At 38.2% G+C, this 16149-nt stretch overlaps 1 protein-coding gene across 2 annotated transcripts; it reads right to left on the reverse strand.

Moving 5' to 3' along the window:
- Positions 1-591: 591 nt before the first annotated feature.
- Positions 592-15780, reverse strand: LOC139950857 (phospholipid scramblase 2-like). 2 transcript variants are annotated; one of them, XM_071949691.1, is made up of 10 exons: positions 15438-15780; positions 7290-7639; positions 6681-6831; positions 6264-6341; positions 5743-5819; positions 4430-4560; positions 3988-4108; positions 3753-3855; positions 3195-3253; positions 592-3005 (listed from the first exon to the last, which is right to left on the reverse strand). In XM_071949691.1, exons 2-10 carry the CDS (start codon positions 7581-7583, stop codon positions 2961-2963), a joined length of 1059 nt encoding a protein of 352 aa, XP_071805792.1. In that variant the 5' UTR covers positions 7584-7639; positions 15438-15780; the 3' UTR covers positions 592-2960. The 2 variants fall into 2 exon arrangements, with proteins under 2 accessions (XP_071805792.1, XP_071805793.1); XM_071949692.1 differs by lacking the exon at positions 15438-15780 and adding an exon at positions 15273-15403.
- Between the last annotated feature and the right edge of the window lie 369 nt (positions 15781-16149).

The following is a 16149-nucleotide window of genomic DNA, read 5'->3' on the forward strand; positions in this document are numbered from 1 at the left end:
GAAATAGTCAAAGGTTAGTTTTATTGTGTTGTGTTTGACATGGTTGAAACAGCCGAACGGTGAGAGAGGGGGTGGGCCTATTAATTAATAATAGACCGTATTGAATAACCCCTTTTTGCTATGTTCATTAAAGGCAGTGGACACTATTGGTAATTGTCAAAGACTAGCCTTCACAGTTGGTGTATCTCAACATATGCATAAAATAACTAACCTGTGAAAATTTGAGCTCACTCGGTCATCGAAGTTGCGAGATAATAATGAAAGTTAAAAACACCCTTGTCACACAAAGTTGTGTGCGTTTAGATGGTTGATTTCGAGACCTCAAGTTCTAAACCTGAGGTCTCGAAATCAAATTCGTGGAAAATTACTTCTTTCTCGAAAACTATGGCACTTCAGAGGGAGCCGTTTCTCACAATGTTTTATACCATCAACCTCTCCCCATTACTCGTCACCAAGAAAGGATTTATGCTAATAAATATTTTGAGTAATTACCAATAGTGTCCACTGCCTTTAATAAAAAAAGCCCCAGAATAACAAAGATCCAACAAAAAACCAGCAAAGAAACCAAAACGAAATAAAAGTTACGAAGATTTTCGCAAGTTTGCTTATTTTAATTGAGTAGATAAAGGATAGTTATAGACAACATGTAGACTTATGTAAAGTTATGGTTTGCAATCAACATAATATACACATAGTATTTTAACTGTGAAATTTAATATCACTATTCATACAAATACTATGTAATATATAAAATGTGTTAAAGGCCGCATTTTTTTAACCACTGTGTTTACATAGTTATTTTATTCCATACTCATACTCATTATGATCTTTGGTGTTTATAAAAATCACACTGAACAGGTTCAGAATTAACTACGATTTTTTATTTTTTGCTTTTTTCGGTAATATATAGCAAGTTTTCTTGAAGATGATTTCAAAATGTTGAAATTATGCTGTTTTTCCCCATAAAATATTTTTGGGAGAACAAATTCAGTATCGGGTGCACAAACTTAGCAAGAAAAAGGAGGTGTAGATTTGTTTATCCCTTAAAACTCAAATACGTCAAAATGTGCGATATATTGTAACAAATAAGTGGAATTTATCTATTTTTAAAACGTTAGCATAGCAACATTAGATTGATTCGTAAAATGTACAGCATGTTTATATGAACCTGTTACTGATTTAAAAAATAATAATAGGAAATTAACTACGAGGTAAAGTGGCCTAAATAGAAAACTTTTGCATTGAGCAAACATTTACATCATTAAAGCTTGATTCCCAGTCACACCTTTATCATTCAGTCATTTTGTTTCAAAGCTGTTCTCACAAGACAAATGTGAATCAATCGAATAACGGCTACTAAGCGTCTTGAGTCACAATAGACCTTATGGATATGACGTCACTTGTTCAGGGTCCCAGCTTTTAGTTTTGAAACGCGTGATGCTGCACTATCAATACCAGATGGATTGCCAATGACGTCATCGACCGCCATCTTTGATGTAACACAATGGAAAGGTGCACGCGTGTATGCGCTTTCGCGAAACTTCCATCCAATGGTAGACTTTCACGCATGCACCTTTAACCAAAGACAGCATGACAAAAGATGGCAGCCAGTGCATGTGGTCTTTTGTACGCCGTAGGCTAGCCCCATATAGGACTCTTCCTCTGTGCTGTAGCATAATACGAAAGAGTAAAGTCGCCGGGGCTAGCCGTAGGCCTACGCAAAACAATTTATCTAAAGAGTTATAAAGACACGAGATTTATTTTAAAAATAGAGCAAAAAGAAAAACGTACAAATATACAAAATACAATGTACATGAAATTGTTAATGTTTAGGTTGTTTGGAACAATTAACCATGACGAGATGGTAAATGTGAAATGAGCTTAATACCTGATCGAAGTTTATCCAAAACAGTAACCGGTTTGTTTCCTCAAGAAAATACTCTGTTAAGCTATAAATTAAACGAAACAGCCACATAAAAGGTTGGCCATCAAAGTGACTTAGGCCTATATCGTAAGAAATTAAGGCAGTTTTATAGAAATGTAAATTTTAAATCAATTGTAAACAACGCTTGAAAGGAAAGTTAGATACAAGTTTGTTTATAGTTATTAATAAGTAAGTCCATTCTGTAAACAACAAGTTTAAAATACTAGAAAATATAATGTACATTTTAAATTTTAAACTAATGCCATTTTTGTGGCAATAATGCCAGTTTGTGCCTGCTCGTTACGCCCTCTACACCAGCTGTTGGCGAAAAGTACCCGTACCATGTGACATGCCTGCGTGGCAAATCAAAAACTAGATCAACCAATATTGAGCGCTGAAAATGTTGCCAGACAAACTTAAATGTCAACACGAACAGATAAGAGGCACAGCAATTTCCAGGCTTAAGGCCCTGTCAAAATTGACCGTATGCGGGCGCTCTCAACTGCAATTTTCGTTGCAACACAATATTAAAGTTTTATTTTATTTTTGAATACGTGTTTTTCACGAAATCCACCTTCCTCGTACCGATAGGCAGCGCCTTACACACCACTCCCTCTTACTTATAGAAGATACATTTGATTGAGTCTATACAAAATGGCGATTATTATTTTACGAAATATTTATGTATATTGTGACCAATGTTTAAACTTAAAATATAAACGTATTCTGAAGATCCAGGTTATCAAAATTGGTTAAGAACTCTGTCTGTCATAGCCCAGACCAGAACAAGATTCCTATTTAAAGACCTGTAATTTTTTGTTAGGTTTTGTCACTTTTTGTCACTTTACCATTTTGCTATTTATAATTCTCATTATGTAGGAGTGGGTTAAAACAAAACTAAAACTCAAAGTGTACAATGGAGTGCATTAAGCAAAAGAAAAGTAAGGTCAATGTGATTTTCTTTAATAAAAACAAAACAAAAACGTTCACACTTCATTAATTTCATCAGTTTAATTGTTCGTCTCTCTCTTTTCTCCTATCGGTTGTTATTGTTCTTTGGCTGCTCGAAGAACATGAAGTCCTGAAGAATTGAAAAACAAAACATTATATTAACTAAAAATGAACATTTAGATTTGAAAAGACAGCAATGGAAAGCATGTTACATTTGTTTGCTGCTCACATACAAAGAAGTACAATGTACATGTACATTACAAGTGTATCATGCATTAAAGCTACGTTCATCAAAACAAAAAAGGAAACTAAAACTTACAATCAAGAAGACAGCTCCAAGAAGTGTTGCCTTAATCTTCACGTCCAAGTCAGCTGGGACTGAAAGAAAAGAAAAAAAACCAAAATGTGTAACGAAAATTGCTGGCAGATGTATGGTTTTGGATCTTTGATATCTCGACCAGGTTCCCTTACAGGGACCTGATAGCGCCCTCTTTTGACCTAATTCCCTTCAGCTTATGTTAACTTACGGTAAGGGGCACACACGTGTTACAGGCATATTCATGGCGATCGACAAAGCTGTTCAACCACGAGTGGAGACCATCACAGGCTAAGTAAAATTTTAAATAATTTTAATGAACCCAAAATACATTGTCCGAGCAGCAGTTGATTAAAGAGTCACAGTTTCAGAATGGCATAACACTTTTTTGGGTAGTAAAATACCAAGCAAGACGGTTCTTTAAATAACAAAATCTTCATGGCAAGTAGATACACACATGGTGTAACCGCAAACCAATATTGATACCTCACCATGCAATGTCTCAAATCCCAATGGCATAAACAATTTCAGTATTTAAAAAAAAAAAAAATTAAAGCTTACATGACACTCCGAAGTTGTCTGCATTGGTGTAGAGTTCCTTGACCAATCCAGTCCACTGTTTGCTGACTTTACCGACTTCATTTGCCAAGTCCTCACTTAACACCTGATGGTAGGGAGAAGATCAAAAAATGGTGATTTAGGATTAATGATAATTACAGATTATTAGGGATTAACGGCCCCAAACGGTCCATTAGACATATTTCTGTTGGGGTCCTTCTACGTAAAAAAAACTTACATTAAATTCTTGGTCCCCTGTGCAGCAGGCCCCTTGGCAGATGCAGCATGGTCCGCGGATCCTCAATACAGTTTCCTTGTTAGCGTTCATGATGTCGTAGTGCGGGGACCAGCCACTTTGACTATTGGGGAAAATAGGTAACACACGTTAATTAAAACATTTGCTTTTTGGGGGGGGGGGGCGTTGTCGCATTGGCCGTTGTGGCTGCGGTTGCATTACTTCCATATTTTTTTTATCGACAATTACGTGTAGGCCTAACTATGGAGTAAAGAAAAAAGAACATTAAGTAACAGTTAATTTATGAAACATTTAACTCCGTACTCACAACATTATAAAAGACAACTTCGAATTTGTCTACATAGGAAATAATGCAAATAGGTTGAGGGAGTTCGTTCCAGGAAATAACTTCCAACATTAATTGTCCGTGTTCGGGAAAACTTACGCTTGCCGGACGTATCCGACGACCTGGCCGACGGGCGCCTCGATGGCTACCTCCATGGCGCAGCAGTCGGCCGATGCGCACCAACAGCACCCGGCACAGCACTTGAACTCCCGACTCACTCTCATAACTTCCTATATATTTGTAAAAATGTGAGGATAAAAGTTAAAGTGAAGGTACACGTATGGTAATTACTCAAAACAAATATTGACTTTAAAACTGACTAGGTACGAGCAATGGAGAGTTGTTGATAGTATGAAACATTGTGGGAAACGACTCCCTCTGAAGTAGCATAGTTTTTGAGAAAGAGGTTATTTCTCACTTAAACAATAAAAGACTTCTAGCTAGAAGTCTTTTATTCCTATCTGAAAGCACACAAATTCGTCCAACATGGGTGTTTTTCACAGGCTTGTTATTTTATGCTTATGATGGGATACACCAAGTGAGAACACTGGTCTTTGACAGTTACCAAAGGTGTACAGTGCCTTTAAAGGAACACGTTGCCTTGGATCGGACGAGTTGGTCAAAACAAAAGCGTTTGTAACCGTTTTTTATAAAATGCATATGGTTGGAAAGATGTTTTAAAAGTAGAATACAATGATCCACACAATTTTGCCTCGAAATTGCGTGGTTTTCCTTCTACTGTGCGAGCTAACAAAATTTTGACCCCCATAAATGGCCGACGTGTTAGTCGACGAGGTAAAAGGAAAACCACGCAATTTCGAGGCATGTTTGTGTGGATCATTGTATTCTACTTATACAACATCTTTCTACCCATGTGCATTTTATAAAAAACGGTTACAAACGCTTTTCAAAGACCAACTCGACCGATCCAAGGCAACGTGTTCCTTTAAAGCACAAATTGAACGAAAGGAATCACTCATAAACATAGAGAAGGTTTAATTCTCACAAAATTGTGTTTGCAAAATTAACAATACGCGGTAATAATACCATAAGCTCAAACGATAGATTGTGTACGCGCCAAACACAACTCTCAGCCAATGGCACGGTCACATTGACCCCAGTGAGGGCACTGTCATACTCTAAATGACGTCATATTATAGTGTATACTATAGAAATAAATATTGGATAACAGTTTGTTAAAAAGTACATATAGTCCTACCATTTCGTTTAAACACAAAAACATTTAAAACACGGTGAAATGCACAGGGATATGCATGAAATAGAAATCGAAACATATGGCCTATAATGTAGTCTACTGTTCCAATTTATCAACAATATTCATACATTGAATAATAATAATAATTAAAAAAAACAATTTCATAAAAGAAAGTGCAAGTGAAACAATAGTTTACCTGTTGCATGTTATCAGTGATGTGCATATTGAACCCACGAGACGGCCCGCAGCACTGTCTCTGGCAAACTTCAGACTCTAAAACACAAATAAAATACAGTAAAATTAACGATAATGTCTTCTTCACTTTTCATGTTTGATACCGTCATAATCGTACTTTAATGAACGTGTTACATTCCCCATCTCTAGATTATTATAAGATGGATAACTAAGAAGTGAACTTCTCTCCCAAACATTATCCAAGAGAACGGGTGACCAAGCCGGTACAACCAGACCACAGGCAACCCGCCTCACCAGAGTTGACTGCAACCTCTTTTAGTCTTTATAGCCCCTTTCCCAAGAGCTGTTCGGATTTAGAACAGTACCATGCAGTCAGAAGCAGACAAGAGAGAAGCACTGCCAAGCTATAAGAGGGATGGAGCTTTCAATCTCTCATCTACAAAAAAGGCATTCTGTCTAAATCTATTGAAAGATTGGTATACTGAAGATGTCTGACAACAGCTGTGTTCTAACCAAACTCACCTTCATGTGCGAAGTAGATCTGCTGTCCAACGCTGTTCTTAACTTGGTATCTGTTTGAAGTTTCCCAGTTCGTAAACACTGAAAAGTACAGTTTAACACAAACATTTTACAAGACTTTAAACATGGTAATACATGTAGCTATTAAAAATGAAATCTTATATAGTGTCAAATTCCGCCTAAAAACACGCCGAAGCATGATACAAAGATATAATTTAAAAGGTGAATGTGACTAGTCTTGCTTAGCAAAGGCTTTTTTTTTAAATCAGAATTTTTGATTACAAGTTTATGAATCTGGGCCCAGATTTTAAGGGTGTGTAAGAATGTAATTTGGTGGGCAGTGATGAATTCAATTAATCAAATTGCGATAAGGAATCAAATTGACGAAAATAGCTTCAAATTCTACAAGGAATAATTTACCCTCAAATAATTCCACTTGTTGGTGAACGAGGAGCTGGTCTATCTGCGTTAAATACTCCAGACCAGGTGGACATCCAGGAATCGACTGAGGGGCAGGCATCCACTGTGCAGGTGCTGGTTGACCAGGCAAAACTCCTGGCTGCCCCATGATCTGAGGCAAAGAAAGAAATACAGTGATTGAAAAATCTTGGTTTTCTCATGAAAGCTTCCAAGAGAAGATAATTTGACCGCTAGCCTAAACCAACAAAGCAATAATTTCTTTAAAAAAAACAAGGCACATGTCAGTCATTTTCGACACTTCACATTTGGAGCTAAAAGTGACTTATTATTGATTGAGCTTGACCAAGTCTTGAACTTATACAAATTCTGTTTTAAGGCATATTCATAAGACAAAAATAGAATTTATTTATCTATAAACCAAGATTGTCTTCATGTCATAACTTTGAAACTAAATCTACCGTATCGGGGGATGCTGGAAAACATGTTCTCCCCATGCAGTATCTTTGTAACTTTAGCTTGAATATCTACTTTCTATTTGTTAATTGTAGTAATATTTGATTGATCTTGATACTGTGTACAAATAAACATCATACTCGAACGTGAACTTACCGGCTGACCGGGGTACCCCGGTTGGCCGTAGCCCTGTGGGGGCTGACCATAGGCTTGTGGTGGTTGGCCGTAGGCCTGTGGTGGTTGGCCGTAGCCCTGGGGTGGTTGACCATAGCCCTGTGGCGGTTGGCCGTAGCCCGCTGGCGGTTGTCCGTAGCCCTGTGGCGGTTGGCCGGCTGGCGGTTGTCCGTAGCCCTGTGGCGGTTGGCCGGCTGGCGGTTGCCCGTAGCCCTGTGGTGGTTGACCAGGCTGTGCCTGCATACCTATCTTCTCCTCTTGTGTGTTATTCTCCATTATGTTTTTTTAATTGGTGATCACTTAAAGAACCTTGCCAAACTCTCAATTTAAATCTGTATAATAATAATAATAATAACTTTTGATTTATATAGCGCCTAATAATTAACACTTAATTCTCTAAGCGCTTTACAAAGAAGTACACTATAAATCAACAACAACATAAATATATATATATAACAAATAATACCACTACAAGCATAACGATACAACAATACAAGAACGTAAACTATTGTAAGAAAAGGTGCGTCTTTAAGGCACTCTTGAAATCACCAAGGGAAGATGTTTTCCTGATCGTCAAGGGCAGAGAATTCCACAGAGTTGGAGCCGAAGCCACAAAGGAACGGTCTCCATAGATATGCATATTAACAGGGTGTACTGCAAGGAGGTGTTGTGACGATGATCGAAGTGTACGAACTGGATTATGCTTATGAATTAGATCTGACATATAAGATGGAGCAAGATTATTCTGGGCTTTAAAACACATCATAAGAATCTTAAAAACAACACGTTAAAAAAAAATAATAATAATTTAATAAAAAGAAGAACAGTGACAGTATTCCTGAAAGCTTACTTAAACTCTCAACACGTACCGACCCATAGAAGCGGAAGATGTTTCACACAGTTTGCATATCCAAAACACTTTGGACCGTTTATTTATGCTAAATATACCCATACTTACCTCCAACCATGTACCTTTTAATAGCTCCATGCCTTTCAATCGAGCGCAAGATATTCTTCAAATAGCAACATAGCAACGTAACAGATAAATAGCAGGGTTGTGTGATAGAGCTCTGTCCTTGCTATATTATTATTATGGTTGTATCCACGTATGAGTAAAGATGGCCGCATATTGGCGGTAACATGAGGGGACGAGCTCACGTTTAATCAATAATTCAGATATCACATGAAATTATCATATTTTGAATGTGATATCCATGGTTGTAGAACATAAACTATAATAGTTTCAACTGGAATTTTAAGATTATAAAAACGGGCCACGCCTCCGGAAATCAACCCAAAGTCTCAAACCTTCGTTACACACCGTTTCACTTCACCCACTTTCATAAGGATTTGTTTTATTAAAAAATAAGTGCATGACCAAAACACACAATTTGACCTTGGAGTCCCACTTTAATAAACGCCACAATCAATGGCCGGTGCGCTTAATACAATGAGTTTCTAGGACCGTGTGTGAAGCTGCTTATACATTCAGTATCGACTGGCGGTTGCAAATATTTAATTGTTATGATATGCCATCGTTTCCGTTTGGATTTGAAGCTTGCAGTGGCGTTGTGAAAAAACGCCATAAGTTGTGTGTAAGAGAACAAAAGTTGGTGTAAAATTGGTGTTATCTGAAATTGACTATCTTCTGGGCGGGACGATGGCTTAACCACGTAACGCTTGCATGCATTGATAACCTGTGACATCATTACAAAATACTGCACAGAGCTTGGACCTTATGCAGGCACGTCAACAGACTTAGAAAGGTTGAAACTGATATTGTGGAAAAGTACATGTAGGGTTCCAACTCCATGATATGTCAATACCACAGTATTTATTCATTCAGCGCGCGATGACCTTGTTTTCCATGGGGGTAAATGAGCCCCCATGAGTGGTTTATTACGAGAGTCCATCCGGACGCGGACCGAGGGTGTATCCTGTTTGTGACACAATATAGTCTGGATAGCTTAAAAAATTGAGCCAGACTTTCCTCGTTTTAACTGTTAGTTGAATAGCCCTTTTCGAAACTACGACTTCAGCATGAACCCCGACTTTGGCTTGCTGATTGAAGCCCGTATAACAAACACGTTTTCCAAAAATACTGGCGGATCCTCAGCCCAAGCCCAAACGCCTAAGCCATGGTTTCGAAAGGCCCTTTAGGGGCGGGAAGTGTTTACCGCCAAAAGTTGTTTGTAAAGCGCCCTTTTAATTTGTTTTTGTCAATAAGATAGCAATGATTGTACTTATCTTTTATGTAAAAAGTTTGGTCAAAGGCATTTAACGTCAGAGCATTAGCAAAAAAGCAACACAATGTTTCATCACGAATTGATGCTAAAATAAATTCCTATTGCAACTAAAGAATATTATCAGCATTGACAGTGTGCACAAAATGTGCTCAGTCTGAATAATTTGCTATGGGAAAATGGATGTGGGAGTGCGGCCACATGTATCAAAAACTTGACAGGAATGTGTGTAAACTGACAACCAGGGGCCAATTTCATAGAGCTGCTTAAGCAAAAAATCTGCTTAAGCACGAAAATAGCTCGCTTATTTTACACATGTTACTGGCCAAAATTTCATGCCATGTACATTGCTTGAGACTGGTATTTAGCTGTTGTTTACTTAGCATAACAATTGAGTGGGGTCTTGGCCGATAATCTGACTTTACTAAGCAAGGAATTTTTTGCTTAAGCAAAAAATTTTGCTTAAGCAGCTCTATGAAATTGGGCCCAGGATGGACATGACGGACATGAGCACAGTGGCCTTGTAGACCTATACTTGTTTTCCTTCTGTAGCTATAGGAAATGGTCCAATCACCTTACAAAAATGAGGAAGTATGAAGAATATCATGCTTATGCAAGAGTGAACGGAAATCTTCTTCCTTTTTATGTGGAAAGAAAAGCAGGTATTTTCCCATTCACCGGGGCCATTATCTTTGAACTCGGATAAAAAGTAGCCCTGCCTTTAAGCGGGTTAGAGCATGGAGGAAGAAAATTACAGACCCTCTATGGTAACAGCTGATGCACCATGGAGGTATAGAATTGTAGCTCCATGGATGTACAAAACTGTTAGAGAAATCATATAGAGGCAGGCTTGAGGAATACCATGCAATTGTTTATTTTGTATTCATGATCCCAAGAGCAATTACGTAACAAATAAAACAGAAACCTAATTACGGAATACTCATTAGCATCAATATTATAATCCCAATTAAGAACCACTTAACTCATGGCGAGAGTCGTATTAAAGTCAAACCCTGCATTGAGCACTTACAGAAATACAATGAAAGTCTCTTTCCGCACGAATTCGAACGGATGAAATGCTGGAAAAGACGCAAAAGAACGATGGGTGTGTTTCGGCGTGTTGCGCTACATGATGTTTTGGTCATTAACTGGATGGGTTAAACCTTGGAGGTAGATTGTTACTAATGAATCGTGTTCGATTATTAAAGTGTGACGTGATTACAAATGCAAACAATGACACCCACCTGCCACTAGTCCCACTGATACCTGAACCCATTAAGAGTTGCACTCAACTATTACCTTATTTTCCTGCGGATAAGACGCGTCTTAACTGACTTTTTAGACCCCCAAAACATCGGTACGTCTTAAGTTTCAGTGCGCCCTGTCCGCTGACGATTGATTTTTTTTAAATGATCACTGCGTGAAATAAAAAATACCTTCTTGTCCAGTTCAAATCAACGTTCAAAAGAAAAGAATCCTTACTCGCCGAGCGTCTTATCCGCAGGAAAATATATTGCTGACATGGCTTTTACAAGGTCTTCATTCAAAGACTATGTATTCGCAAACTGCTTTAGTCACTGAACTGATTTTTCTTTGAAGACGTATGCTTGAAGAAAAGTTTATTTGACATGCACCTTACAAGTTGTCATCAAAGACTAAGGTATTCTCAGACATATAAGTGTTCTGTGAATAGAAACGTCTTTATGATGACATTGTGTGGGCCTCGTAAAATTTTACGCTCAAACAAAATACCAGATTTGGGGTTGGAGCTTTGAGCGTGCAACATACGCAAACGCGCGTGACGCAATGACTGACACTAGGATAATGGACCCTTCCCGTGAAATATGTTAATTACATTCACGCATGCGTACAGACCCTGTTGGTTGGCAAACGCCATAGAGTTGTGCACTAAGCAGACGCGCCACCGCGTCTGCGTCACGCACCCATTAGCCGTGTACAAAACAGCGCGATGTTCCCTCATTAAATTTACCAACCAAAACGTTAGTGCGCACGCGCTTTGTGCAATTAACATATTTCATTGGAAGGGTCTATTTTGAGCATAGAGAAAAGATTCTGACGTTATGCGCAAAACAATTTGAAAAAAAAAACCAAAACAACAACAACAACAACAACAGAGAGTGGAATCTAGCTGTGTCCCGTTAAATATACAAATTTCAATGGAAAAAAAAGCAATACACACGTCACGTATTTCCATTCTTCAGAATGTCTTTATGGTATATATAAAGACCAAAGTACCAAGGTGTGACGATGTCAACTCGACCGGCAAGTCACAAGATCACGAGTCAATGCTTAGGGTCTATTGCATGCACCCCCCCCAAAAAAAAAAAAAAAATGGTTGAACGATCATAAGTCACTGTATAGAATTCGATTAAATTGGGCTCAGAAATATAGTATCACATGCCCAGTACCAGGATATTTCTATGACGTCAAAGAGTGTAAGCTTTAGAAATCTGACAGGTCATGATCGTGTGACAAATATTTTAGAATGATCGTCACTTATGACGTCAAACAAGTTCAAAGGATTTTGGTTGTTTTGTTCCTCAGTGTTTGGTCCCGGAAAATATTTTCTGAATTGTATAATACATTGTACATTGTAAACTATATACCACACACTACCCACAGCGACCGATGCTAAATGTTAAATATTAAAAACTTAAACAATATTTCGAAGTCTTTCAGCCGCTTCATAACAAATAAACATGACAACTAATAACCTCATTTCACTTTTCCAATTTTTAGATTGAGTCGCTTAGCTTTTTGGTTATAGGCAGGCTCATCAAAAAATCATCAACATCTGAACGACCAAACTGGCCATCAGACTCCATCTTGAAATCATTTTTACCTTATATTTAGACCTTTCTTTTGAAACGTCACAGCCCGAGGTTTTGCCAACCAAGATTGGAAAACTATGGAAAGCCATAAGTGCAAATCAAGAAAAGACCGCTTATTTTGGTTACAATGTTACCAAATTTGTTGATTTTGTTTAAAACAAAACAACTATCTATGAAAGTATTTTATTTATTTTGAAAGTTTGCAGAAAATGTTGAACTTTTATTAAAAAATATCCGTTAAATCGATTGAGTGTTTTACTAACATTCGGCCGACCATGCCAACCAAGGCCGTTTGTTTATCAACAAAAGAAAGGTCTACACCCCTTTTAGCAATGTTTGTGGCAATTTTAAGAGGGCTACCGTACCCCCCAAGTGCTTCAGTTTGGAGTTCAACAAACCACAGAGGTACAATTTTCAACCGATAAAAGACATGACCCTCAAACTTAGATTATACAACAGAAAAGTTGTCCCTTGCCCCCAATGCGATCTAAACTACACAGAGTAATGGGTGCATGGTTTGAAACATAGCCGCACCAAACTATGACTTCACACTTTTTATAAGCGTGAGTTTCTCATGCAGTGGAACATTTCAAAGATGCTATGTCAGATTTTTGGCCCCAAACATTAAAAAAAATATGTTTTTGAGTGAATGGTATTTCAAAGACTTAGAGTATCACCCACTCTAACGAAAAATGTTTAACTTTTACTTTTAATGATCAGGCACCATGACAAAAATTTAAAACGTTTCTTATAAAACACATAAGAATTGGTCACGTGATATATTGTTGGGATCCCGACAAAAACTAATTTTGAGCATTTTATTTCACTGCTACTAATAATTGGCGGACTTTTTCGAGCAATGGCTCAAAATGAAAGCTTGTAACTTTCTCGACCCCCATCAAAATACCTCTTGAATTTCAAATCAAAATTTTGGGGTCAAATCGGCCAAAAATCTGACATGACATCTTTAAGTCGGTGACACTAATGTGAACTCTACACAAGAGTATACCAAAGTGGTATTACAAATAACATTACAGTAATTCACATCATTGAACATAATTTGATATAGGGCATATTGCTCGTCCTAATCGCTCGTACAATAAAGCTACTGGCTTCCTCATTATGCTCTCACGTCCTGTTTGCAAACGCTTTTAAAACGTTTGACTCAAATTTACACAGTCGAATGTCAATATGAGTACATTGACTATAATTTATTCAAGGACAATGCATACATGTAGAGGGAAATCTTAATATATCTCGATTGTAATCCATGGGCGTTTCCAGGTATAATGACACATGATTTAGTGAGCAAAGAAACGTATTTGCGAATGTGAACGCGGGGGAGTAAAACATGTTGCTTTAAATTTCGCAACTGTGTTGGCGATAATTGTTTTCAACATGGAGATTTTGATTCTTCCGTTGTATACAGGCTGGGATACATCTTTGGGCCGGAGGGGGGCAAGACTTTAATTTTGCAAAAGGGCACTTCCATATAGGTAATCTTAAAGTATATGGGTAACTTTTGACGTGACATCTTAGCTATAAAAGCTCATTTTGAGGAATGTCGTGTATTTCCCTTAATTCATGCTTAGATAACCCCAGACCAAGAGCAACAGAAACCAATCACTAGATATTTATAAACTAATTTGTATAAATCCAGAGCTTTTAACATGTTACGTATTGCAGGCAGTAGTAGATATTTCGAATATAAAAAATTCAGAGCTGTCAACACTTGCACTTCTAACATAAAATCAACATAAATTTAAAAAGGGCGTATAATCAGGGAGATTTTCGAGCAAGGGGAGATTGGTTTATTTGTAGTTTACTCTCTAAAAAACCTTGTTCAAGATTCGCGCGTTCTGTACGGGATAGCAACAACAGGCGTTTGTACAGTAACTGACAGATGCAGATGCATGTGAACCCTATCGATACAAGTTTCGATATTAAATGCCATCTCAAAATGTACATCTCTGGGCGCATATCTCTGCCCGCCTCCCCCAAACCGCATCCACCCAATAATGAAAACGTTTGGTAAACGCCATCGGTGTTGATACAGTTGTGTCATGTGCAATTAATAATAAAAGAAGTGCTATTTATTTATGAAGGTCGGTACGTTTCTCTATAGCAACCCCCGGTGAGTAGTGGAAATAGTGGACACATTTAATTGTGAAGCAGGCCCGATGCTTCGTTTTTGAAAGGGATCAAGGGCACAAAAGCGTTTTCTCCAGAGCACCCTACGAGGAAATTGTACATTTCTGCTGAAGCATTTGAAGGGCACCACGGCAATGACCAGGGGCATGGAGGCATGATCGCCAATTCGTTGCCTCCGTCAAGTAGGCCTATAGGAAATGGCTGATACAACTAGTAAAATGACCACCTCCAATGGTTGTATGGTACTACCATGATTTGAGTGTGTGGTTTTAGAAAGCTTGAACCATGGTGGTAGAAACAAATCCTGGGTGTGCCGCAATGATGCATGACTCAGCGCAATATACAAACACATGTGTCGTAACACGAGCACTACGGCCCGCAACCCCACCTTCGTAATAAAGCCATTAAATTAATAAACACTACTGCTTTAATTTGATAAATTTTATGTCTGCAATAGGTAGCCTACTAGCGCATATGATACTTTCACGCTCGATAAAAACTGAAGTGATACTTACAATAGACATGAAGGTAGAATTAAGTAAAACACTATACATTGTGTCCTCTTACGTAAAGGATGACAGCAAATATAATAGGCTATTATTATAGCCTTCATGTGCTGTAAGGCAAACTATATACTGCAATCGAACACACTCAATACAAACTGAAATGATACATTATACAATACACATGTAGGTAGAAATAAGTAAAACACTACTCACAAAAATTTTACGCAAAGGACAGCAAAGATTTGCAGAATATTCTTATTTCTTTCATGTGCTGTAGGTAGAGCTAATGTGGGGCGCAACGAACTCAGGTCAGAGTGCGGCCTGCATACAAAACCTGAGTGTGGTTGTGGAAACCATACACAAACGTGAAGTACTTACCCCGTGTCCCCTATGTCACACTCTCTTATTGCTATAGGTAGTTACAGGTCACGTTAAACCATAGAGCCAGACCTATAGTACAGTAGTAGAGAGGTTTGTCAGGTATTTCTTCTAGCTTTGAATATTGATTCTTATTTTAAGCTGTGGCTGCCTTTTGATCATTAATTATTACATCACTGGCACGTGATATTTCCTTCTTGTTATCACAACTAGGTAACGTAGACATCTGCCGTAGCGTACGCATAAAAGCAGACCATGCATAAAACACCAACAGTGTTTATTTGCATAACAACCGTTTTTGACGTCATTGCGTGGTTGTCGCGGCGATGTCACTTCACTCATGCTTGAGTGAGCCAGTTTGTAATGGGTTCTCTGACTGCCGATTCGTGGGGGGGGGGGGGGTCGAGCTCCACCAGTCATAGACGTTTGTCAATGCCTTCGTCGCTTCGAGAGCCTCGACACCAAGCGAGTGGTACGGGAGACCTTGAAGAAACTTTCACATCAAAAAATAACTCCGACGGTCAATTAAACAACAAAAATAATAATCATGGCGCGTTTTATGTTCTCCAACGAAAAAATTATTGGCAGGATTGAACTAAAGAGGGCGGCCTTTGTTATTGACATCGCACGACAGGATTGAACTAAAGAGGGCGGCCTTTGTTATTGACATCGCACGACGTCAAACAACAGACATCAACATGTGACATCATGT

Source organism: Asterias amurensis, chromosome 18 (genome assembly GCF_032118995.1).
Source record: "Asterias amurensis chromosome 18, ASM3211899v1".
Classification (NCBI taxonomy): domain Eukaryota; kingdom Metazoa; phylum Echinodermata; class Asteroidea; order Forcipulatida; family Asteriidae; genus Asterias; species Asterias amurensis.